This window comes from Salvelinus fontinalis, chromosome 31, assembly GCF_029448725.1.
Source record: "Salvelinus fontinalis isolate EN_2023a chromosome 31, ASM2944872v1, whole genome shotgun sequence".
Taxonomy (NCBI): Eukaryota; Metazoa; Chordata; class Actinopteri; order Salmoniformes; family Salmonidae; genus Salvelinus; species Salvelinus fontinalis.
The window spans coordinates 36,988,133-37,013,334 of record NC_074695.1 but is presented as its reverse complement, the minus strand read 5'-3'; the positions used below and the strand labels follow the sequence as shown (position 1 = coordinate 37,013,334).

Genomic DNA, 25,202 nt, shown 5'->3' with positions numbered 1-25,202 from the left:
CTGCTTCACCACACTCTCCACCGGGTCTGCGTCACACTAAACAGCAGGTGTTACAGACACCACAAATCTTCCAAATTCAGTTGGTCCTCCTCAACACTTAACATCACTCCAATTATCACTCCTTTCAATGGCGCCCAGATAGCAGAGCAAGTCACAGGTCTTGTCCTGGGACACCTGCTCTTTCAGGATGGAAGACACAAAAAAAATATTCACGAGTCCACTTCAAGTTACTTTCACCGATTCAACAGTCCCCAACCTCTTCTTCACCCATCCTGACACCACAAATGGATCAGCCAGAAGGCAAGGATCCCTTCTCTCCAATGTTGTTTCAATCCTAAAAAACAATCTCCTACCAAAAGCTATGGTTACCTGCAGATTGACTTGGGCAATGCTTAACTGCCTCGTACTGTCCTTTGTCTTCCTGACTATGTTCCCGATGTCTGTATCTAGAGGGTAAAACCTCCTAAGAACATTTCAAGATACAAAGATGGAGATGTGTCTGACTTCACTCACTTTCCTAGCACCAGCCAATGCACATTTTTCAATATGCATCTCTATCTCTATTACTGGCTCACGGATCTGAGCTGCCTATAAAGCGAGCAATAATGCAATATCTCTTTGATTAGATAATTACACAACAGATCTCTGTAAACAGAACAGATATCTCAGTCAGTCCTAAAAGTAAATTATGTTGACCTGATTGCTCCTGATCTCTCCCACCACAAGATGGTTCTTCTGCTACTTGATCTCAGGGAAGTGTGCAACATATTGTTGGCCCCATGTTCCATGAGCTGAAATAAAAGATCCCAGAAATGTTCCATAAGCTCAAATTTGTTTACATCCCTGTTAGTGAGCATTTCTCCTTTGCCAAGATAATCCATCAACCTGAGGTGTGGTATATCAAGAATCTGATTAAACAGCATGCTCATTACACAGGTGCACTTTGTGCTAGGGACAGTAAAGGCCTCTCTAAAATAAGCCATTTTGTCACACAACACAATGCCACAGATGTCTCAAGTTTTGAGGGAGCGTGCAATTGGCATACTGACTGCAACGTTGCTTTAGAGAATTTCTCAGTATATCGAACCAGCCTCACAACCACGTGTAACCACGCCTGCCGAGGTCCTCCACATCTGGCTTCTTCACCTGTGGGATTGTCTGAGACCAGCCACCTGGACAGCTGATGAAACTGTGGGTTTGCATAACCAAATCATTTAGACACAAACTGTCAGAAACCATCTCAGGGAAGCTCATATGCGTGCTTGTCGTCCTCACCAGGGTCTTGACCTGACTGCAGTTCGTCGTCATAACCGACTTCAGTGGGAAAATGCTCAACTTCGATGGCCACTGGCATGTTGGAAAAGTGTGCTCTTCACGGATGAATCCCGGTTTCAGATGGCAGACAGCATATGGCGTCCTGTGAGCGAGCAATTGTTGATGTCAACATTGTGAACAGAGTGCCCCATGGTGGCAGTGGGGTTATGGTATGGGTAGGCATAAGCTACTAACAATGAACGCAATTACATTTTATCATAGCAATTTTGATGCACAGAGATACCGCGGCGTGATCCTGAGGCCCATTGTCGTGCCATTCATCCACCGCTATCACCTCATGTTTCAGCATGAAAATGTCCTAGTTCTTCCATGGCCTGCATACCAGAGATACCAGGGATGCTCTGGATCAACGTGTATGAGAGCATGCTCCAGTTCCCGCCAATATCCATTAACTTCGCATAGCCATTGAAGAGGAGTGGGGCTAAATTCCACAGGCCACAATCAACAGCCTGATCAACTCTATGTGAAGGAGATGTGGTCAAATGGTGGTCACACCAGATACTGACTGGTTTTCTGTTCCACACCCTTACTTTTTTTTAAAAGGTATCTGTGACCAACAGATGCATATCTGTATTCCCAGTCATGTGAAATCCAAAGATTAGGGGATCATTTATTTCAATTGACTAATTTCCTTATATGAATTGTAACTCAGTAAAATATTTGAAATTGTTGCAAGTCCAGTTTATATTTTTGTTCCGTGTATATTTTGGAATGGCTGATGTTAATTTCGGGAGGCTGCTATCAGAGAAAAGGGAACAAAACACATTTTCACAACCCGCCATACAATATCTAAGTGGCGCAACGGTCTAAGGCACTGCGTCTCAGTGCTAGAGGCATCACTACAAACACTGGTTAGATCCTAGGCTGTATCACAACCGGCCGTGATCGGGAGTTCCATAGGGTGGTGCACAATTGGTTAGGGGAGGGTTTGGCCAGGGTAGGCCATCATTGTAAAATAAGAATGTGTTCTTAACTGACTTGCCTAGTTAAAAAAAGGTTAAAAAAATAAAAAAAACAGTGACAATTGTTGGCTGCTATTTAAGCGATAGTGTGACTGTCTTATTGGTGTGTGGCTAGTGACTTTTATAGAATTATCCGTGTTATATGAGAAAGAAAATTATAGCTGCGTTCAAGGCTTTAAATTTAAAACGAAAATATTGGTAGCACTGGTACTCCCTTCTTAAAGAAAGTTAGGAGCCCCCAAATTAAATTTAGGAGCGCCAGAATTTTGGGGGGAGATACAGTCTATATTGGGACTATATGAATTCTAGCTACATTTGAAGCACAAGTTGTGCTATAGAAACGAATGTGTAACACTGTAAATACATCAGCTTATTAATAAAGCTAAAATGTTTAAACGAATACCTGTCATTGAAATATCAAAACAAGTTGTTTCTACATTGTGTAAAGCACTATATTCTTATTGAAACGCATTACATTGTACACCGTCTCTTTAAAAATGTCAGGTTTGTGACGATAACGTGCAAGAAATCTCGCTCATTCACCGCTTTCTGGTGGTGCTTTGAATGCCTTGTTCAAAACAACTGAGAACTCGGAAATCTCCGACTTCCGAATTCAGTGCTTTCAAGACAACTGGGAACTTGGAAATCGAGCTCCGCCTGGAAAAAAATCATTTTGAAGGGTCATCCAACTCAGAATTCCCACTCGGGCCTCTTTCTAAGGCTCCGACTTTCCGACCTGAAGATTACTGACTTCATGATTTGACCTCGTATTTTATATTATTTCTCCTAAACCCGCTACGAAAAGTCAATTTTGACAAAATCTTTATCCCTTCCCTTACAAAACCCACACACGCTTCCGGGACGCTACTGTTGAGCAATAGTTGTCCCGGGTTCTCCCAGGCTCTCCCAGGCTGCCGGCTTGGTGTAGGATCAGATAGGGCCAAGTAGTGGAATAGTGGTGCGTTTTTTGGGGTGTAGGGTTAGTTGGTAGGGCAATTTTTCTTCCCTATTCCCCATCCTTTTCCCTTCCATTTTTGTCTCAAAGTGCAATGAATTCACAATCCAGAAGTAGGCAGATACACAGGGCCTAGATAAGAGAAACCTCTCCGGGATACCTCTCCGGGATACCTCTCCACCTCTCCGGCATGGAATTATAGATAAACTTCTCCTTAATGCAACCGCTGTGTCAGATTTCAAAAAGGTTTTACGGCGAAAGCACACCTTGCGATTATGTTAGGTCAGCACCTAGCCACAGAAAAACATACAGCCATTTTCCAAAGAAGGAGAGGTGTCACAAAAGTCAGAAATAGCGTTATAAATATTCACTTACCTTTGATGATCTTCATCAGAATGCACAATCGGAATTCCACAATAAATGTTTGTTTTGTTCAATAAAGTCCATAATTTATGTCCAAATACCTCCTTTTTGTTCACGCGTTTAGCCCAGTAATCCAAATGCTCAATGCGCGATCGCATAGTTCAGACGAAAAGTCAAAAAAATTATATTACAGTTCGTAGAAACATGTCAACCGGTGTATAGAATCAATCTTTAGGATGTTTTTATCATAAATCTTCAATAATATTTCAACCGGACAATTCCTTTGTCTTTAGAAAGGAAAAGGAACGCAGCTAACTCTCACGGGCATGCGCCTGACTGAGCGCATGGCATTCTGCCAGACACCTGACTCAAACAGCTCTTATTCTCTCCCTCTTCACAGTAGAAGCCTCAAACAAGGTTCTAAAGACTGTTGACATCTAGTGGAAGCCTTAGGAAGTGCAATATGACCCCATAGACACTGTATACTCGATAGGCAATGACTTGAAAAACTACAAACCTCAGATATCCCACTTCCTGGTTGGATTTTCTCTCAGGTTTTTGCCTGCCATATGAGTTCTATTATACTCACAGACATCATTCAAACAGTTTTAGAAACGTCAGAGTGTTTTCTATCCAAATATACAAATTATATGCATCTTCTAGCTTTTGGGCCTGAGTAGCAGGTAGTTTCCTCTGGGCACCTTATTATCCAAGCTACTCAATACTGCCACCTAGTCCCAAAGAAGTTTTAACCTTTCTGAACAACCCATCCCGGATCCGGGATAATTGTCATCAGCAACGCTGAATAGCATAGCATAGCATAGCGCCACAGTCAAATAATATTACTAGAAAATATTCATATTCATGAAATCACAAGTGCAATATTGCAAAACACAGCTTAGCCTTTTGTTAATCCACCTGTCGTCTCAGATTTTGAAATTATGCTTTACACCGAAAGCAATACAAGCGTTTGTGTAAATTTATCGATCGCTCGACAAAACATTAAGTACACTTAGCATCAGGTTAGTTGGTCACAAAAATCAGAAAAGCAATCAAATTAATCATTTACCTTTGATGATCTTTGGATGTTTTCACTCACGAGACTCCCAGTTAGACAACAAATGTTCCTTTTGTTCCATAAAGATATTTTTATATCCAAATACCTCCGTTCGTTTTGCGCGTTATGCTGAGAAATCCACAGGAAAAAGCGTTCACGACAACGCAGACAAAAATTCCAGATAATATCCATAATGTCCACAGAAACATGTCAAACGTTTTTTATAATCAATCCTCAGGTTGTTTTTCAAATATCTATTCAATAATATATCAACCCGGAGTGTTGGTTTTTCACTAGGACCGGGAGTAACAATGGTTGCCTTTCTCTGTTGCGCACAACTCACTCTGAGAGCCCCCACCTATCTACTTACGCAATGTGATGGTTCTCGCTCATTTTTCAAAATAAAAGCCTGAAACTATGTGTAAAGGCCGTTGACACCGTAGGGAAGCCATAGAAAAAGGAATCTGGTTGATATCCCTTTAAATGGGTAATAGGGATGCATAAGAACAGAGAGGTTTCAAAGAAAGTGGCACTTCCTGATTGGATTTTCCTCCGGTTTTCGCTTGCAATATCAGTTCTGTTAAACTCACAGACAACATTTGGACAGTTTTGGAAACTTTAGAGTGTTTTCTATCCTAATCTGACAATTATATGCATATTCTAGTTTCGGGGGCTGAGAAATAGGCAGTTTCAAATGGGTACGTTTTTTGACCAAAAACGAAAATACTGCCCCCTAGCCTTAAGAAGTTTAATAGCCTCGATTAATAAGGAAGGCCTCACACTCCAGTACAGAAGGTAGCGCTATATGCACTTATCTGTTAGTTGTGATCTGCCACACACATTTGAAGAAGATTTCTTGGGAGAACGCTTTCTTGCTAGAATAACAAAGATCAACTTCATGAAATGTGAGTACAACGTTTATTTATTCAACAAATGACTTTCATTTGAATGTTTAATCTGATCATTGGGGCATGCAACGCTGAGTGTGTTTTCAACATCAGCCCACTTGCCAAGCAAGCAAGCTATCTAGCTAACTACTGTTAGCTTACGTTGTTGGACACTACCGTCCGATTAGTAATGTAGGGACGAAAAACCCGTTTTGGGGATTCTTGGTAAATCATCAAAATAAATACATCACTGCAAGTTTTTGGACTCATTTAGCAGTACAATACCATTAAATTAAATGTTAAGTTCAATTTATATTTATATAACTTTAGTTGAAAATGATGCAGCCGCTGCGTCCTGTTGACAAGACATTAATAAATAGCCCAATGTCCAACAGTTTTAAAGTGTCCAAATCAATAACCAATATGCAGAAACAGTTCGTGATATATTGAAAACCTAAACATACAATTTACTATCTATACTTACATGTGCAACAATAGTAATCATATTACTTGTATTTTTTTAAACGAGCACCCTATAAACCCCTCTTCACCAAAACCCAGTTTTGTCAAGTGGTAATACATCATTAATCGATGGGGCAATATGCGCTGTTCAAACTACCACAACTCAAAAACCACATGGAATGAGGATAATTTTACTTTACTGGTTAGAGGACACCCTTCACAACAGTCAGCTGCATTTTGGAATGTTGCATTTGGATATGGGGGTCACCAAAACAAAAAGAGAAGCACAACACTGTTTTGTCAATCACTCCAATCTGTTATGTTGAAATTAATTGCCCGAGAGGGGGGAAGATTAGGTTGCACGTGCTGTTAAATCTCACACACTCAAAAATCACACGGAATAATGTGTATATCACTGGTTGGAGGACAATTTGTAGAAGACCGCTAGTTACAATTTGAAGCGTTGCATTTTGATTCGAGTAGGTCACCAACGAGGTAAGTGAACAATACCTTTCTGTTAATCACTTCCATCGATATCATACTGAAATCAATAGAACAGGGGGTAAACGTTTGGGGTGTAGGGCTGTTTAAACTAACGCTATTCAAAGGCCACACGTTAACTTGGAATAACCTGTACATGGTTGGTTAGATGAGAATTTGTATAAGGCTTCTATCTGTATTTTGAAATGGCGGATGTTGATTTCGGGAGGCTGCCACCATGAAAAAGGGAATACAACACTTTTTCTGTTTAGTTCATTTACAACGAATCACGACCCGCCATAAGGTATCAACATTGACAACGGTTGGCTGCTATTTAAGTAATCTTTTGACTTTCAATTCCGTCAATTGTTGTGTAGTCATCGACTTTTATATAGACCGCCCGAATTATCTGCGCCATTTGAGAAATAAAATGTTATAAGCGTTCTAAATTATGCTACCCCCAGATTGTATGACAAAATCAACATTACAACACCAAATATAATGATCTGTTTTAAGCAATTGATATTTTGTCATCGTGTTGATGATAAACTTTTATACTAACATCACCAATCTGAGGTAAAAAGCATGTGTAACCCTACCCCCATTCGATGTGGTCAGTTTGTGTAATGTAGTAGTAACACACAGTTCATATACTGTCCACATCATGGAAAGTAGCGTAATATACATGAATTAGAGATAAACCTATATTTAATTTGTTATTTTCATATGGCAAAATAATTAAATATCTTAATTTAGCATGATAATAAATTACACAAACTCACAGATTTGTTCAATAATCACATTTCTCACAAGTTTATCCATTTAGAGATGTATAAAAAGCTCATAAACACAATTTAACCAGGGCTCTAGACTAGAGCGACCATAGATCGGGTCTCTGCAGCAGGCTGAACATTTATGTCCCTACTGATCGCCAGCAGGCGGTGTTTATATAAACAACCAAAGTTAAACTAACTAGTTAATTGTAAATTCAGGAATGTGTCAACTACAAAGAACCGCTTATTTTTAAAATCCTGAATTGGCGATTTGGCTAGCCAGGAAATGTTGCAAATCATCTTTTTCAATCCGTTTTCTTTCAGGGACTAAACAGGCCAATTGACGCTTTAGCAGGACAAAGCACTCTTTCCCGACTGGTGTGGAGGTAAGATATTGTAACATTATCTGATTAAAAACATTCGACATTCAGCTAGTTGTTTTCTGCTTCATGTGGGCTTGCTAGCCAATTAATTTATTGTGCATCCTTAGCTACATGTATTAATGTTGTTTCCTAGTGAATACATGCATTCAGTGTCTAATTAATGCTGTAGAAAGATGCCAGAGTTTCCGAGTTAGAATTCCAAGTTGGATGCACTTTTTAAATTGTGAAAGAGCAAAACATTTGGCACAAATTAATTGAGGGCAACCCGCAGTGTTGTTGATGCACATTTGACAGAGAAGAACAGTGTTCGTTTTCATGTGAGAGAAGCTGGATTTATATGTTGTGTATGTTGATCCAAACACTGTTAAAAGAAAAACAGCCAGTGCTGTCATGTTTGGGAATTACTCTGCAGTAATATGCTCAGTCCAAAAACATTGCACAGCCCACAGACTTAAGTGCCTGCCTCAGATAAGATGTTTGCATGTCTACAGCTGGAGGGAACCCTCATTGAGTGACGTCGGCACCTGTTTAGCTTTCGCATAGAAGTGCCTCCCCCTTCAGTATCGAACATGTCCCTAACCAAATGCATCACCTCTGTGGGGAGATTAAACTCACCAAATCTCGTTGCAAAGTTGTTTGGGAAAATACAACATTTCGTTAACACTTTACTTGACACCCAGCGTCCTTACACGTCATGAAACGGTCATAACCATGTCATATGTCAAAAGTTGACATAACTTGCCATAACCTGGCATATTTATACCTGTTGTGACATATTAGATTATTTTATGGCTGGTTATGACACCTACATAAGTGTCAAAACCCACAACCTACCACACAAAGCAAAACATTTCATTACACCATAGCCTACTTGTCAGTAGTATGTTTATGTTACCAAACATTTTCTGAAATTGACCATATTAAATTATCATTGTAATTGTGCACACATTGATGTCAGACATGCACCTACCCCAATGCTCTGTTTCTGATGACTGGGATGTATGCAGGAGCAGATTTCAGGAACAGGACAAGACACCCTCTATTTGACTGATGACTGACATAAGGGAAAGTACGTGATAGGCATATCTGGCTTATATGATTATGAAGGTCATAATGATCATAATGCTTTATTATGACAAGTTATTTAAAATATGATGGAGAAAAAAATATGACTAAAGAATTTGTTACAACAACAAACTAAATTAAAGCTATTGGCAGGAAAAAAACACATTTGAACATAACCAGCCATAAAATGATGCAATGACTGTTATGACTATGTTATGAAAAGTTATGTTAGCTGTTATGACATATTTTGACATGGTTTTGACTAGAGGTCGACCGATTATGATTTTTCAACGCCGATACCGATTATTGGAGGGGAAAAAAGCTTTATTTAAAAAAAAAAAACGTTTTATATATATCATACACACACACACATTTTTGTGATAATGACAACTGCAACAATACTGAATTGTAACAGTCCTGACCTATTTATGTTAGTTTTTATGTGTTTATGGTCAGGACATGTGTTTTGGGTGGGCAGTCTATGTTATCTGTTTCTATGTTGGTTTCGGTTTGCCTGGTATGGCTCTTGATTAGAGGCAGGTGGTTTGCATTTTCCTCTAATCAAGAGTCATATTTAGGTAGGGCATTCTCACTGTTTGTTTGTGGGTGATTGTCTCCTGTGATGTTTCGTGTTGTTCGATATATATTCACAAACGGGACTGTTTGGCTGTTCGTTTTGTTTCGATGTCGTCTGTCGCCTGTTCGTAAGTTTACGTTTGTCTATGTAAGTTTATGTTCAGGTTTTCGTCGACGTCGTTTTGTTATTTTGTAAGTTTTGAAAGTGTTTTGTTTTGTTTAGTCTACGTCGTGTTATATAATAAAGATGGCATATTTCCCTGACTCCGCATTTTGGTCCGAAGATCCTTCTCTCCTCACCTCATCCGAGGATGAGGAAAGCGACAGCTATTACAGAATCACCCACCAAAATACAGAGACCAAGCGGTATGGGAATGCTCGACGGAGCAACAAGGACTTTTGGACTTGGGAGGAGATCCTGTCTGGTAGAGGACCCTGGGCGCAAACTGGGGAATATCGCTGCTCTCGTGAGAAGAGTGAGGCAGTCACAGCCCAGGAGCGGTGGTTTAAGGAGGCAGCTAGGAGACGTGGATGGAAGCCGGAGAATCAAGCTCGAAACCGGAATTATGAGGGGACACGTCTTGCACGGAAGCCCGAAAAGCCCGTGAGTAACTCCCAAAAATTTCTTGGGGGGGGGCTAAAGGGTAGTGGGCTAAGGGCAGGTAGGAGACCTGCGCCCACTTCCCAGGCTAACCGTGGAGAGCGGGAGTACGGGCAGACACCGTGTTACGCAGTAGAGCGCACGGTGTCTCCTGTACGTGTGCATAGCCCAGTGCGGGTTATTCCACCTCCCCGCACTGGTAGGGCTAGATTGGGCATTGAGCCAGGTGTCATGAGGCCGGCTCAACGCGTCTGGTCTCCAGTGCGTCTCCTCGGGCCGGCATACATGGCACCTGCCTTACGCAGGGTTTCCCCGGTTCGCCTACACAGCCCGGTGCGGGTTATTCCACCTCCCCGTACTGGGCGGGCGACCGGGAGCATTCAACCAGGTAAGGTTGGGCAGGCTCAATGCTCAAGAGAGCCAGTACGCCTGCACGGTCCGGTATTTCCGGCGCCACCTCCCCGCCCCAGCCTAGTACCTACAGTGCCTATATTACGCACTAGGCTACCAGTGCATTTCCAGAGCCCTGTTCCTCCTCCACGCACTCTCCCTATAGTGCGTGTATCCAGTTCAGTGCCTCCAGTTCCGGTCCCACGCACTAAGCCACCTGTGCGTCTCCTAAGTCCTGTACACACTGTCACTTCTCCCCGTACTAGTCCTGAGGTGCGTGCCCTCAGCCAGGTGCCACCAGTGCCGGTACCACGCACCAGGTATAGAGTACGCTTTGAGAGTTCAGTGTGCCCTGTCCCTGCTCCACGCACTAGTAGGAGGGTGCTTATCATTAGCCCGGTGCCTCCAGTTCCGGCACCACGCACCAGGTCTACAGTGCGCCGTATCCGGCCAGAGCCATCCGTCTCCCCAGCGCCATCTGAGCCATCCGTCTCCCCAGCGCCATCTGAGCCATCCGTCTCCCCAGCGCCATCTGAGCCATCCGTCTCCCCAGCGCCATCTGAGCCATCCGTCTGCCAGGAGCCTGCAAAGCCGCCCGTCTGCCATGAGCCTGCAAAGCCGCCCGTCTGCCATGAGCCTACAGAGCCATCCGCCAGACAGGAGCCGCTAGAGCCGTCAGCCAGACAGGAGCCGCTAGAGCCGCCCGCCAGACAGGATCTGCCAGAGCCGCCAACCAGACAGGATCTGCCAGAGCCGCCAACCAGACAGGATCTGCCAGAGCCGCCAACCAGACAGGATCTGCCAGAGCCGCCAGCGAGCCATGAGCAGCCAGAGCCGTCAGAGAGCCATGAGCAGCCAGAGCCGTCAGAGAGCCATGAGCAGCCAGAGCCGTCAGAGAGCCATGAGCAGCCAGAGCCGTCAGAGAGCCATGAGCGTCGAGAGCCGTCAGAGAGCCATGAGCGTCGAGAGCCGTCAGCCTGCCATGAGCGTCGAGAGCCGTCAGCCTGCCATGAGCGTCGAGAGCCGTCAGCCTGCCATGAGCGTCGAGAGCCGTCAGCCTGCCATGAGCGTAGAGAGCCGTCAGTCTGCCATGAGTGTCGAGAGCCGTCAGCCTGCATGGACCTGCCAGAGCCGTCCAGCCAGGACCTGCCAGAGCCGTCCAAACAGGACCTGCCAGAGTCTTTCAGCCGGGATCTGCCCCTTGTCCCGGTGCTGCCCCTTGTCCCGGTGCTGCCCCTTGTCCCGGTGCTGCCCCTTGTCCCGGTGCTGCCCCTTGTCCCGGTGCTGCCCCTTGTCCCGGTGCTGCCCCTTGTCCCGGTGCTGCCCTTTGTCCCGGTGCTGCCCCTTATTCTGGTGCTGCCCCTTGTTCTGGTGCTGCCCCTTGTTCTGGTGCTGCCCCTTGTCCCGGTGCTACCCCTTGTCCCGGTGCTGCCCCTTGTCCCGGTGCTAGCTGTTTATTTAGGGGAAGGTAGTGTTAGGGTGGTCAGTAAAAGGGGTAGAAAGAAGAGGGGAGTGACTATGGTGGTGCGGGGACAGCGTCCTGAACCGGAACCACCACCGTGGTCAACTGCCCACCCGGACCCTCCCCTGGACTTTGTGCTGGTGCGCCCGGCGTTCGCACCTTGGGGGGGGGGGGTACTGTAACAGTCCTGACCTATTTATGTTAGTTTTTATGTGTTTATGGTCAGGACATGTGTTTTGGGTGGGCAGTCTATGTTATCTGTTTCTATGTTGGTTTCGGTTTGCCTGGTATGGCTCTTGATTAGAGGCAGGTGGTTTGCATTTTCCTCTAATCAAGAGTCATATTTAGGTAGGGCATTCTCACTGTTTGTTTGTGGGTGATTGTCTCCTGTGATGTTTCGTGTTGTTCGATATATATTCACAAACGGGACTGTTTGGCTGTTCGTTTTGTTTCGATGTCGTCTGTCGCCTGTTCGTAAGTTTACGTTTGTCTATGTAAGTTTATGTTCAGGTTTTCGTCGACGTCGTTTTGTTATTTTGTAAGTTTTGAAAGTGTTTTGTTTTGTTTAGTCTACGTCGTGTTATATAATAAAGATGGCATATTTCCCTGACTCCGCATTTTGGTCCGAAGATCCTTCTCTCCTCACCTCATCCGAGGATGAGGAAAGCGACAGCTATTACATGAATGAACAATGAACACTTTTATTTTAACTTAATATAATACATAAATACACACAAGCACACAGCTCTGAAGTGACAATGATACTGAAGAGTCTGCTTAGGAGACAAATACTCTCAACTGTTTGAATAAAAATAGAGTTTAAGTTACCTGTGATGAATGTTGAAAACAAAAACTGTCATTTCTATATGCAGGAAATCCTATTTTAATAATGGGCATGGTCAGAATTGATGACCAAAGTGCGAGTCATAATTCCCATGACACCACCTAGCAAAATCTAAAAAGTGGTTCCTTCATTTATTCCATAGGATATTATTAGATTCACTTAAAATAAGGTCTGTGTTTCGTGTAGGCTTACACCACCTTGCCAATTTTATAACTGTGTAGATATCCATAGGACAAGGTAACTCTGATCAATATTGGCTAAATATAAGCGAAGATCTTTTTTTTTTGTAGAGTGGATTTATGAAAATATGTTGACAAACGTTACCTTATCCTAGTGAGATTTACACGGGTATCAAAACATCGAGGCGGTTTAAGCCTGCACGAAACACAGACCTTATTTGAAGTAGATCAAGACATTCTCTATGGAAGACATGAACGGTAAAATAACGAAGGAACCCCTGTCAAGTTCAGCCGCAAGTTATTACAGGAATTATAACGCGTCGACTATTTCTCTCTAAACCATATACCTTTGACTAATCCGGAAACTATCACCTCGAAAACAAAACGTTTATTCCGTTCCGTATTTTATCTAAGGGGTGGCATCCATGAGTCTAAATATTCCTGTTACATTGCACAACCTTCAATGTTGTCATAATTACGTAAAATTCTGGCAAATTAGTTCGCAAAGAGGCAGGCGGCCCAAACTGTTGCATATACCCTGACTCTGCGTGCAATGAACGCAAGAGAAATGACACAATTTCACCTGGTTAATATTGCCTGCTAACCTGGATTTCTTTTAGCTAAATATGCAGGTTTAAAAATATATACTTGTGTATTGATTTTAAGAAAGGCATTGATGTTTATGGTTAAGTACATATTGGAGCAATGATAGTCATTGATTGATTGTTTTTTATAAGATAAGTTTAATGCTAGCTAGCAATTTACCTTAGCTTACTGCACAGGCAGGCTCCGGCAGGCTCCTCGTGGAGTGCAATGTAATCAGTGTTAGAGCATTGGACTAGTTAACTGTAAGGTTGCAAGATTGGATCCCCCGAGCTGACAAGGCCCGAGCTGACAAGGTTAAAAATCTGTCGTTCTGCCCCTGAGGCAGAACGTTCCTAGGCCGTCATTGAAAATAAGAATGTGTTCTTAACTGACTTGCCTAGTTAAATAAAGATTAAATAAAGGTGTAAAAAACAAAACAAAAAAACAGCAAATCCGCTCCCAAAAATACCGATTTCCGATTGTTATGAAAACTTGAAATCGGCCCCGATTAATCGGCCATTCCGATTAATCGGTCGACCTCTAGTTTTGACCGTGCCATAACGTCTTATGATATTGGGTGTCAAGTAAAGTGTTACCCAAATTTCTTTGGAAAAGCAGACCATTTATAATTAATGTCATTAATTGTTTTGTCCCTCTCCTGTAGTCCAAAATTAAGTCCATTCAAGTGATTGAAGATATCACAAAAAAACTATTTTTTGCTAGGATGTGATGGGTTTCTTCTGACAGCAGTCGCAGAGATAAGCAACTCTCTCCTCCCTAAGCTCACATACTCTCTTGAGAGCGTTAGGCCTACCCTTATTTAACCACTGAATCATGATGCTCAGCAGACATGTCTTTCAGCAGACTAAGAAACAAGCAATGTTGAAGGCTACATGTTGATCGGATAAAGTTTATGATGGCCATAACTGAGTCCGTTGCATTCTTTAACTCACCGCATAGTTTAGCGCAAAGCACGCTCAGGCAGTGTAGTCACATCTGCGGTGAAAGAGTCCATACCACCTATAGGCGGGCAGACAGACCCTGTACCCCTGTTAGCAGCTCTGATTGGCTGTAACTGGTATCTTAGTGCTATTGATTGACAGCACTTAATGGGCAGGACTATAGGAAAACAGATTCTCCCATTGAAGAATATTGAACGAGAGCTAATTTTGGCACTAAACATTGGATTTCTGCATGGATTTTTAGCTGATGAATTAAAAAAAAAAAACAATTTGATCAAATGGCCAATCTAAATTGGTAAACGGCCGCATCTTGCCCGCTGGCCGCCATTTGAATAGCCCTAACCTAGATGTTGTCTTCTAAGATTTCAGCTTGTCTGTGTCACTTTTGCTAGTAAGGAGCTTTGCTTCCTTTTTATTTTGGAAGACTGTCAGTTCAACCTCTCATAAGATGCAAGTCACTGATATGAGTGTTGTCATTTCATTACCTGAAATGGTTCTTTTTAGATTTTCTTTTCAGTCAAGCTCAGAAATGGACAATACATCTTCTTCAACCAGAGAAGTGGAGAGTGTATTTGTAAGTATCATTGTATATCACAACACAAAATGGCTGATATTGTTTAAGTCCTGCAAAGTTGTAACCACTTGTGTTTTGGGAGAAATGTTTGGGGATACTTGTACAATAGCCATTTTGGAGCTTGTTTCACTTCCATTGTGTGTCAGCAGCAACTATGTCATGTTTTAGGCTGACTGTGAACTGCAATTCTGCAGAGACTTCTGCCTTCCTGATTTTCAAAAACCCTTCTGCCTTCAGAAAGTATTCATACCTCTTGACTTATTCCACATTTTGTTACGCTGCTGCTACTCGCTGTTATTATCTATGCATAGTCACTTTACATATTACCTCAACTAACCTCTACCCCCACACATTGACTCTGTACCGGTACCTCCTGTACATAGCCTCGTTATTGTTATTTTGTAACTTTTTAGTATAGTAAATATTTGCTTAACTCGTATTTTTCGTAACTACATTGTTGGTTAAGGGCTTGTAAGTAAGCATTTCACGGTAATACCTATTGTATTCGGCCTCATGTGACAAATAAAATTACAAAAAAATGTCCCATCTACACACACAAACAACCCCATAATGACAGTGAAACATGCTTTTAGAAATGTTAGCGAATGTATAGAAAATTAAGGATAAACATCTAATTTGCATAACTATTCACAACCCTGAGTCAATACTTTGTAGAAGGATTGGCAGCGATTACAGCTTTGAGTTGTCTTGAGTATGTCTGTATCAGCTTTGTACATCTGGATTTGTGGATTTTGTCTTATTCCTTGCAGATTTTTGTAAATAAGATTTCATTAAAAAATATATAAATATATATATCTCAGCCAAAAAAGAAACGTCCTCTCACTGTCAACTGCTTTTATTTTTTAGCAAACCTAATATGTGTAAATATTTGTATGAACATAAGATTCAACAACTGAGACATAAACTGAACAAGTTCCACAGACATGTGACTAACAGAAATTGAATAATGTGTCCCTGAACAAAGGGGAGGGTCAAAATCAAAAGTAACAGTCAGTATCTGGTTTGGCCACCAGATGCATTAAGTACTGCAGTGCATCTCCTCCTCATGGACTGCACCAGATTTGCCAGTTTTTGCTGTTACCCCACTCTTCCACCAAGGCACCTGCAAGTTCCCGGACATTTCTGCGGGGAATGGCCTTAGCCCTCACCCTCCGATCCAACAGGTCACAGACGTGCTCAATGGGATTGAGATCCGGGCTCTTCGCTGGCCATGGCTGAACACTGGAATTCCTGCCTTGCAGGAAATCACGCACAGAACGAGCAGTATGGCTGGTGGCATTGTCATGCTGGAGGGTCATGTCGGGATGAGCCTGAAAGAAGGGTACCACATGAGGGAGGAGGATGTCTTCCCTGTAATGCACAGCGTTGAGATTGCCTGCAATGACAACAAGCTCAGTCCGATGATGCTGTGACACACCGCCCCAGACCATGACGGACCCTCCACCTCCAAATCGATCCCGCTCCCCAGTACAGGCCTCGGTGTAACGCTCATTCCTTCGATGATAAAAGCGAATCCAACCATCACCCCGGGTGAGACAAAACTGCGACTCGTCAGTGAAGAGCCCTTTTTGCCAGTCCTGTCTGGTCCAGCGACAGTGGGTTTGTGCCCATAGGCGACATTGTTGCCGATGAGGTCCAGCCTTACAACAGGCCTACAAGCCCTCAGTCCACCCTCTCTCAGCCTATTGAGGACAGTCTCAGCACTGATGGAGGGATTGTGCGTTCCTGGTGTAACTCGGGCAGTTGTTGTTGCCATTCTGTACCTGTCCCGCAGGTGTGATGTTCTGATGTACTGATCCTGTGCAGGTGTTGTTACACATGGTCTGTCACTGCGAGGACGATCAGCTGTCCGTCCTCTCTCCCTGTAGCGCTGTCTTAGGTGTCTCACAGTACGGACATTGCAATTTCTTTCCCTGGCCACATCTGCAGTCCTCATGCCTCCTTGCAGCATGCCTAAGCCACGTTCACGCAGATGAGCAGGGATCCTGGGCATCTTTATTGTGGTGTTTTTCAGAGTCAGTAGAAAGGCCTCTTTAGTGTCCTAAGTTTTCATAAGTGTGACCTTAATTGCCTACCGTCTGTAAGCTGTTAGTGTCTTAACGACCTTTCCACAGGTGCATGTTCATGAATTGTTTATGGTTCATTGAACAAGCATGGGAAACAGTGTTGAAACCCTTTACCATGAAGATCTGTTAAGTTATTTGGAGTATCTAGGAAAGACCGGGTACTGAAAAAGGGATGTTTCTTTTTTTGCTGAGTTTTATTTATTTATATGTGTGTATATATATTTATATATCAGTTGAAGTCAGAACTTTACATACACCTCAGCCAAATACATTTAAACTCAGTTTTTCACAATTCCTGACATTTAATCCTAGTAAAAATTCCCTGTCTTAGGTCAGTTAGGATCACCACTTTATTTTAAGAATGTGAAATGTCAGAATAATAGTAGAGAGAATTATTTATTTCTGCTTTAATTTCTTTCATCACATTCCCAGTGGATCAGAAGTTTACATACACTCAGTTAGTATTTGGTAGCATTGCCTTTGAATTGTTTAACTTGGGTCAAATGTTTAGGGTAGCCTTCCACAAGCTTCCCACAATAAGTTGGGTGAATTCTGGCCCATTTCTCTAATTTTGTGCACACATTTGTTTGCATCCCTTTTAGTGAGCATTTCTCCTTTGCCAAGATAATCAATCCACCTGACAAGTGTGGCGTATCAATAAGCTAATTAAACAGCACGATTATTACACGGGTGCACCTTGTGCTGGGGACAATAAAAGGCCACTAAAATGTTCGGTTTTGTCACAATGCCACAATGTCTCAAGTTGAGGGATGCTGACTGTAGGAATGTCCACCAGAGCTGTTGCCAGAGAATTTTATGTTAATTTCTCTACCATAAGCTGTCTCCAACGTCGTTTTAAAGATTCTGGCAGTACATGCATCCAGCCTCACAACCGCAGACCACGTGTATGGTGTCGTGTGGGCGAGCATTTTGCTGATATCAACGTTGTGAATGGAGTGCCCCATTGTGGCGTTGGGGTTATGGTATGGCAGGCATAAGTTACAGACAACAAACACAATTGCATTTTATCGATGGCAATTTGAATGCACAGAGATACCGTGATGAGATCCTGAGGCTCATTCATCAGCAGCCATCACCTTATGTTTCAGCATGATAATGCATTGCCCCATGTCGCAAGGATCTGTACACAATTCCTGGAAGCTGAACATTTCCCAGTTTCTGGCCTGCATACGCGCCAGGCATGTTTGGGATGCTCTGGATCGACGTGTAGGAACGCGTGTTACAGTTCCCGCCAATATCAAGCAACAAGTGTAGTGGGACAACATTCTACAATCCAGTCAACAGCCTGATCAACTCTATGCGAAGGAGATGTGTCACGATGCATGTCTGTATTCCCACTCATGTGAAATCCATAGATTAGGGTCAAAGAACAAAGATCATACCCCCAAGACATGCCAACCTCCCCTGTTATTGCTAATGGTGAGAGGTTAGCATGTCAATCAATCAATCAAGTTTATTTTATATAGCCCTTCGTACATCAGCTAATATCTCGAAGTGCTGTACAGAGACCCAGCCTAAAACCCCAAACAGCTAGAATGCAGGTGAAGAAGCATGTCTTAAGGATATGATCTTTGAAACACAACCAAAACAAAGCGTGAATGCAACAAGTTTGTGTAGTCACTAGCTTGATGTAGTCAATGTGCGCTAAGAATATTTGAACTAAATACTAAACTTTTGACCACTTTGACAGAGGGGTCAAAATTATCTTTACCCATCTTTTTAAGAGAGAAAAAATATTGAAACAATCTATTTCTCTGAGCAATTATATCAGTATAAAATAATAATTAAAACACTTTTTGGAGCAAACAATATAGCTCAGTATTTGTATTTAGTTTATAGTCTTTTATTGCTCTTCTTTATCAAGGGTGCCAATAATTTGAGGTGACTAGGTATTATATGGCCCTAATGAGACATTTAGCTTTCTAAAAATGATCTACCTGAGCAAATCACCATTCCGGAAACTTTAAGGTCTGAAGATTATCCCTGAGTTGATATTTCTGGCTGTGACATAGAGTCCGAAGAGGTCGAGCAAGACTGAGCTCAGGCCAAGATACTGTGGATATCATATTTCTAGGGCCACTCTGATTTGTGGTCGTCATACAGGGATGGAATTAGTCTCATTCCTTTCACAACGACCAAATCTGTCTCCGTATCCCAGCATCCCTTTAGCTGTGGAGTTAGTCAGGAAGTTAGAGACCTGATACATGTTTTACTCTGTACACTAGCATACAGAATAGGTAATGGAATGATTACAAATAAGAAAGGAGCATGGTTTTATTTTATTACTTGATTGCATGAAATAGGCCTTTTCAGAATAATAAGGACACAGTTATTGGTTTAGTAAATTAGTTGATATGTTGGAGTTAAACAGTTCAGGTTTTCAGTGATCAGGCAATGCATTTAGTAAAACAAATGTATCAATTCTGATTTGTTTTCATGATTTCAGCTCAACAAACACATGCTTGGATATGATTCTGAAGATTCAATCAGCAACATAAAAATAAAAGAATATGAATATGTGCCAGGAACAGAAAGTGACAGTGAGAGCAGCTTAGAGGACTTTACTGCATTGAAGGACAAATGCACCACTAAAGCAAGATCTGCACCTAAAGATGGCCAACTTGACAAAGACGTGCTTGGATATGATTCTGAAGACTCAATCAGCAGCATAGAAATAACAGAATATGAATATGTGCCAGAATATGAATATGTGCCAGGAACAGAAAGTGACAGTGAGAGCGGCTTAGAGGACTTTACTGCATTGAAGGACAAATGCCCTATTAAAACAAGATTGGAACCTAAAGATGGCCAACTTGACAAAGACAGGCTTGGATATAATTCTGCTGACTCAATCAGCAGCACAGAAATAACACGAGATGAATGTGTGTCAAGAACAGAAAGTGACAGTGACAGCAGCTTGGAGCACTGCACTGTATTGAAGAAGAAAGGCCACACCAAAGCAAGATCTGCTCCTAAAGATGGTCCAAAAAAGACTTATAAGAGACATAGAAATATAGAATCTGACACCTCTGTGCAAGAATCGACAAGTTCACTTGAAGTCATGCACGTTACAAAGACTAAAGATGGATCAAGAAGATACACCAAAAAACATTACTGTCTCTTTTGTGAGAAACCACAATCAAAAATTGCCCGGCATCTGGAAATGATTCATAAAAGTGAAGCTGAAGTCGCAAAGGCCCTTTCTTTCCCAAAGAACTCCAAGGACAGAAAGCTCCAACTGACTATACTGAGAAAACGAGGGGACAGAGCACACAACATGCAAGTCATAAGAGAAGGCAAGGGTGTTATAGTTCCTTGTAAACAAACCAGTTCCCCAAATGGAAATCCAAAAGACTTCTTGCACTGTGCAAACTGCCAAGGACTCTTTAAAAGAAAATTCCTATGGAAACACATGAAAAGGTGCCCACTGAGTGGTGTACGTCTGAAACCTGGTAAAACACGAGTGCAGGCCATTTGTGCCCATGCACAACCTGTGCCAGATGGGATAAGCAAGGGACTGTGGAAACTCGTCAATGATATGACACAAGATGAGGTGGTAGATGTCATAAAGAGAGACAAATGTATCATCCAGTTCGGGGAGCAACATTACAACATCATGGGACACAGACGTGCCAATCATGAATTGATACGGCAGAAAATGCGCGAGCTGGGGAGACTGGTTTTGAAAGGGAAGGAGGTATCACCTCTCATGAGATTGGAGGAATACATTGATCCAGCCAACTTCCTCCACACAATCAGTGTTGTGAAAGCTGTTTGTGGCTTTGACAGTGATAAGAATACACTAAAGACACCTTCACTAGCCTTAAAACTTGGCCATAACCTTCAGAAGGTTGCAGACATAGTTAGTTGTGAGGCTAGGGTCTCCGGTAACAAGAAAAAGGCTCAGAAGGTAGAGGACTTCAAACATATCTATAAGACATGCTGGAGAGAGCACATCTCGTGTCATGCTCACAAAACATTTGAAGAAAATAAGTTCAATGCTCCACTGATCTTGACATTTGCTGAAGATGTCAAGAAACTGCATATCCACCTTCAAGAAAAACAGAAAACATGCTACAGCCAACTTTCCAAAGAACCTAACAGGAAGACGTGGGCACAGCTGGCTAAAGTCACTCTGTCACAAATGACGGTCTTTAACCGAAAAAGACTAGGGGATGCCTCCCTGATGACAGTGGCCTCATTCGTGTCTCGAGACAAAACTGCTTTACATGACGATTATAGGAACTCCCTCTCAGATGTTGAACGGGCGCTATGCCAACATTTTAGTCGCATAGAAATACGTGGAAAGCGATCAAGGAAAGTCGCAGTGCTTCTATCCCCTACAATGATCAACTCAATGGAGCTGCTTGCAGAGAAGCGTGAACATTGCGGCGTTCTGAAGGAGAACATCTATATGTTCGCCATTCCAGGCTGTCCAACATCATTCAGCGGATCAGACTGCCTGCGTCTCTTTGCCAAGAAGTGTGGGGCTAAATGTCCAGAATCCCTCTCGTCCACCAAGTTGCGTAAACACATCACCATGATGTCTACTGTACTCAACTTAAATGACACCGACATGGACCTGCTAGCCGATTTCCTGGGACATGATCTACAGATGGACAATAAATATTACAGGTTACCTGAGGGAACACTTCAGCTGGCAAAAATCACCAAAGTCCTCATGGCGATGGAGCAGGGAAGGCTAAACGAATTCAAGGGGAAAGGTCTTGACCAGATCCACATCAGTCCAGTGGGTATGTAACAATCTGTCAAGTTGAACCTGGTACCTCAACCCTGTCATGGTGACTTTCTGAGCAACCTGTCTATTTCTCTCTCCTTGCTAAGAGATGTTTTTGCTTGCTTGTATTTCAGAGTGTGTTGCGCTGGATGAAGAGAGTGATACAGACTTGACTGAAGAAACTCCTGGAAGGTCATGTGAGCCACAAGGTAAAGATTTTGATGTGAAATTAAAGCATTTAAGGCCCAGCAGCTTTTAGAAACGTGTTCAATTTTAATTTCCAGCCATAACATATTCATTAATGACACACACATACTGTACCTTAGGGCCAACAGTTTAATTGATACTGTATATGCAAACAGCATGTTGTAGGATTTCAATACTGACCCGTGCGATTTAGGAATTTGTATTCATGTGTTTCCATTGGCTCACCAGAGAGGACACAGGAGGCAATGGCAGGAAGATCAGGTAAGGAACCTGCCCAGATTCATCTTATTGATGTGTTTGTTTCTGTTTCCACTTGGCTCTTTAGTCTCTACTATTCTAAAATGTCTGCATGCATTTCCAGCACTTAATCATGTCAAAATAGTTTCTCTGTTTACTCCCACAAACATTTTTATTATAGACATATTAGTCCTTGCGTGTAGACTGTAGTCGGTGAATTAGTGGTTTATATTTCCTGCCAAGCCAGATCTTTGAGCTCTGTTCTTTAGTAAGTGGTACTCAGCCACTTTGCTGAAGGAGTCTCAAATTGTGGCTCTAAAAATGAACAAGTAATCCACACACTTGTGATTTCATTACTCATGCTCCAACAATTACATGCAATGTTCCAATTTTTTAAAGGGAGACTCAGCGAGACCAGTGTTCATTTTGGCAGCTGTTTTAGTCTTAGTCACATTTGAGTAATTTCATCTCTCCTTAGTTTTATTTATCTAAAACTCTGGACAATTTTAGTGTAGTTTTAGTCACAGCAATTTATTATAATTTTTTGTCTTTTAGCAGACGCTCTTATCCAGGGCGACTTACAGTTCGTGCAATCAACTTAAGATAGCTAGGTGGGACACCCACATCAGTCATTTTTCTCCCCATCATAACTATCAAGGGGGTAAATAACACTGCTTTCCAGAAATGCCTGAAGTATTACTGTACTCCTAATACTCAACAAATAGCATTTGTTTTTCCCATCGGTAAATGGCAACTACAACTCGCATTTGCGGATCGTGAGAAACCCCATCCGAATCAATGTGGTCAAAGCAAAAATAGCCTACAGGAAAGTAAGAGAGTGAGTAAACATTATTGTTTCTACACTGAACAATAATATAAACGCAACATGTAAAGTGCTGGTCCCATGTTGGATGAGCTGAAATAAAAGATCCCAGACATTTTCCATATGCATTAAAAGCTTATTTCTCTCAAATTGTATGCACAAATTTGTTTACATCCCTGTTAGGGAGCAGTTTATCCTTTGTCAAGATAATCTATCCACCTGACTTGTGTGGCATATCAAGAAGATGATAAACAGCATGATCATTACACAGGTGCATCTTGTGCTGGTGGGGGTGCTGAGGAGTATTTCTGTCTGTAATAAATCCCTTTTTGATGGGAAAAACACATTTTGATTGGCTGGCCCTGGCTCCCTGGTGGGTGGGCATGTCATAGGATACGGGAGGACATGGCTGCCTCTATAGTCTCTCCTATTCTGAGATCTCTAAAACTCTCTAGAGGTTCTGAAACTTAATTCTGTAAGAAACTGAGAAGATTTGGCCATTTTAACAATTTATTGAATCAAATATAAATGGCAATATATTTAGTATGGACTCTGATCCTTTTGGGATACTCCCTACAACAAAAGCACCATAAAAGTTCACAATTCAATGAAAAAATAGGTAGAGAATGGAATAATCTACATTCCCCATAGGGATAGAGCAGACCCAAAGCAGGTGGAGACTGGGGTGGAGGTAGGAGACGTAGAACAATAAAGGGAGATAGGTAGCCTAGTGGTTAGAGCGTTAAGCGAGTAATCAAAAGGTTGCTTGTTCGAATCTCCTAGGTGAAAAAATCTGTAGATGTGCCCTTGAGCACTTAACCCTAAATACTCCTTCCTGTAAGTCGCTCTGGATAAGAGTGTCTGCTAAATGACTGAAATGTAAAAAATAAAAATAAAAAAAGGTATCCAGTTTGTAAACAGCATGCAACATAACACACGACTTCAGTTAAGCAGCAAAAGCACATGCATAGAATTCAAACACAGCATGATGTATGGTGACGCAGCAAAAATACCTCAAATATTTTTTTCTTGTTGTTTACTTGTCCCAAGGTTCTAAGAAGAGGAAGTGGAGTGAGGAGGAGAAAGGGACAGTGGAAGAAACATATATTCAATTCATGGACTCTGGAGCTACTCCAGGGAATGCAGACTCTTGCATGCATCAAGGCAGTGCCACAAGCCCTCAGAGAGCAGGACTGGCGGGCAGTGAAGTATTATGTCAAGAACAGAATTACAGCACATGTGAGCCGGACTACCAATAAATGTTGTAGTCTGTCTGGCCCTCTGTCTGCTTCTCTTTCTGCCTCTGTCTGCCTGCCTGTCTCCGTCCCTTTGCCTGCCTGCCTGTCTGTCCCTCTGCCTGCCTGTCTGTCAGTCTGTGCCTCTGTCTGTTTGAAATGCAGTGCCTCCAGATTCCCTAGTTGTAATCAAGACGATATTATGTACAATGTTTAATATTCACACAATTTCCCCAATAATGTAAAAGTTCATTTGCAGTTTGTTTATTTATCAGATTTTTGTTGGTTTTTTGAAAGGGTATTTAGTCCTAGGCAGTGTTGTGATTAGTTATAAGAACATGTAACAAAAGTAATGTTATGTTACAATATTACTTTGCATAGAAAGTAACATATTACTTTGTTACTTTCATGAACAGTCTCAAAACCTCACTGTTTGACTGTCAGACGGAGTGAGGCAAGCCATGCGTGCTCTACCAAAGATACTACTAATAATGTCTAATTCATTAAAAAAATCGAACATCTTGGTCACTACTTTTTCTTCCTAAATGGTATAGACTGATGTATTTGTCTGAATTTTGCAGTAAAGATTATACGAGAGTATAGACTACACCCATAGCCTGGCCACTCTGTGACATAAAACATTTTATGCACTCGTGAAATGTGAAATGTAGGCCAAGAACCGTTGTACAAATAAACATGACTTTCTTTTAACCTTACCATGTGTTATTCACTACTGCAGTTATTTTTAACGTTTCCCAGAGTTTTATCTTCAAGTACATTAATAGCATAACAAGAAGGCATTCTGTAGGAACACTAGGCATTCTGTAGGCTAATGTGATTAGCATGAGGTTGTAAGTAACAAAAATTCACAGGACATAGACATATCTAATATGGGCAGAAAGCTTAAATTATTGGTAATCTAACTGCACTGTCCAATTTACAGTACCTATTACAGTGAA

At 42.1% G+C, this 25,202-nt stretch overlaps 1 protein-coding gene across 2 annotated transcripts; it reads left to right on the top strand.

The window, feature by feature from the left end:
• Positions 1 to 5,467: 5,467 nt before the first annotated feature.
• On the top strand, positions 5,468 to 24,959 carry LOC129830169 (uncharacterized). Of its 2 annotated transcripts, none has more exons than XM_055892497.1 (7): positions 5,468 to 5,577; positions 7,599 to 7,660; positions 14,826 to 14,895; positions 19,450 to 21,757; positions 21,876 to 21,950; positions 22,177 to 22,209; positions 24,059 to 24,959. In XM_055892497.1, the coding sequence occupies exons 3-7, from the start codon at positions 14,851 to 14,853 to the stop codon at positions 24,265 to 24,267; spliced, it is 2,670 nt and encodes an 889-aa protein (XP_055748472.1). In that variant the 5' UTR covers positions 5,468 to 5,577; positions 7,599 to 7,660; positions 14,826 to 14,850; the 3' UTR covers positions 24,268 to 24,959. The 2 variants fall into 2 exon arrangements, with proteins under 2 accessions (XP_055748472.1, XP_055748473.1); XM_055892498.1 differs by lacking the exon at positions 5,468 to 5,577 and adding an exon at positions 6,310 to 6,516.
• Positions 24,960 to 25,202: the final 243 nt, after the last annotated feature.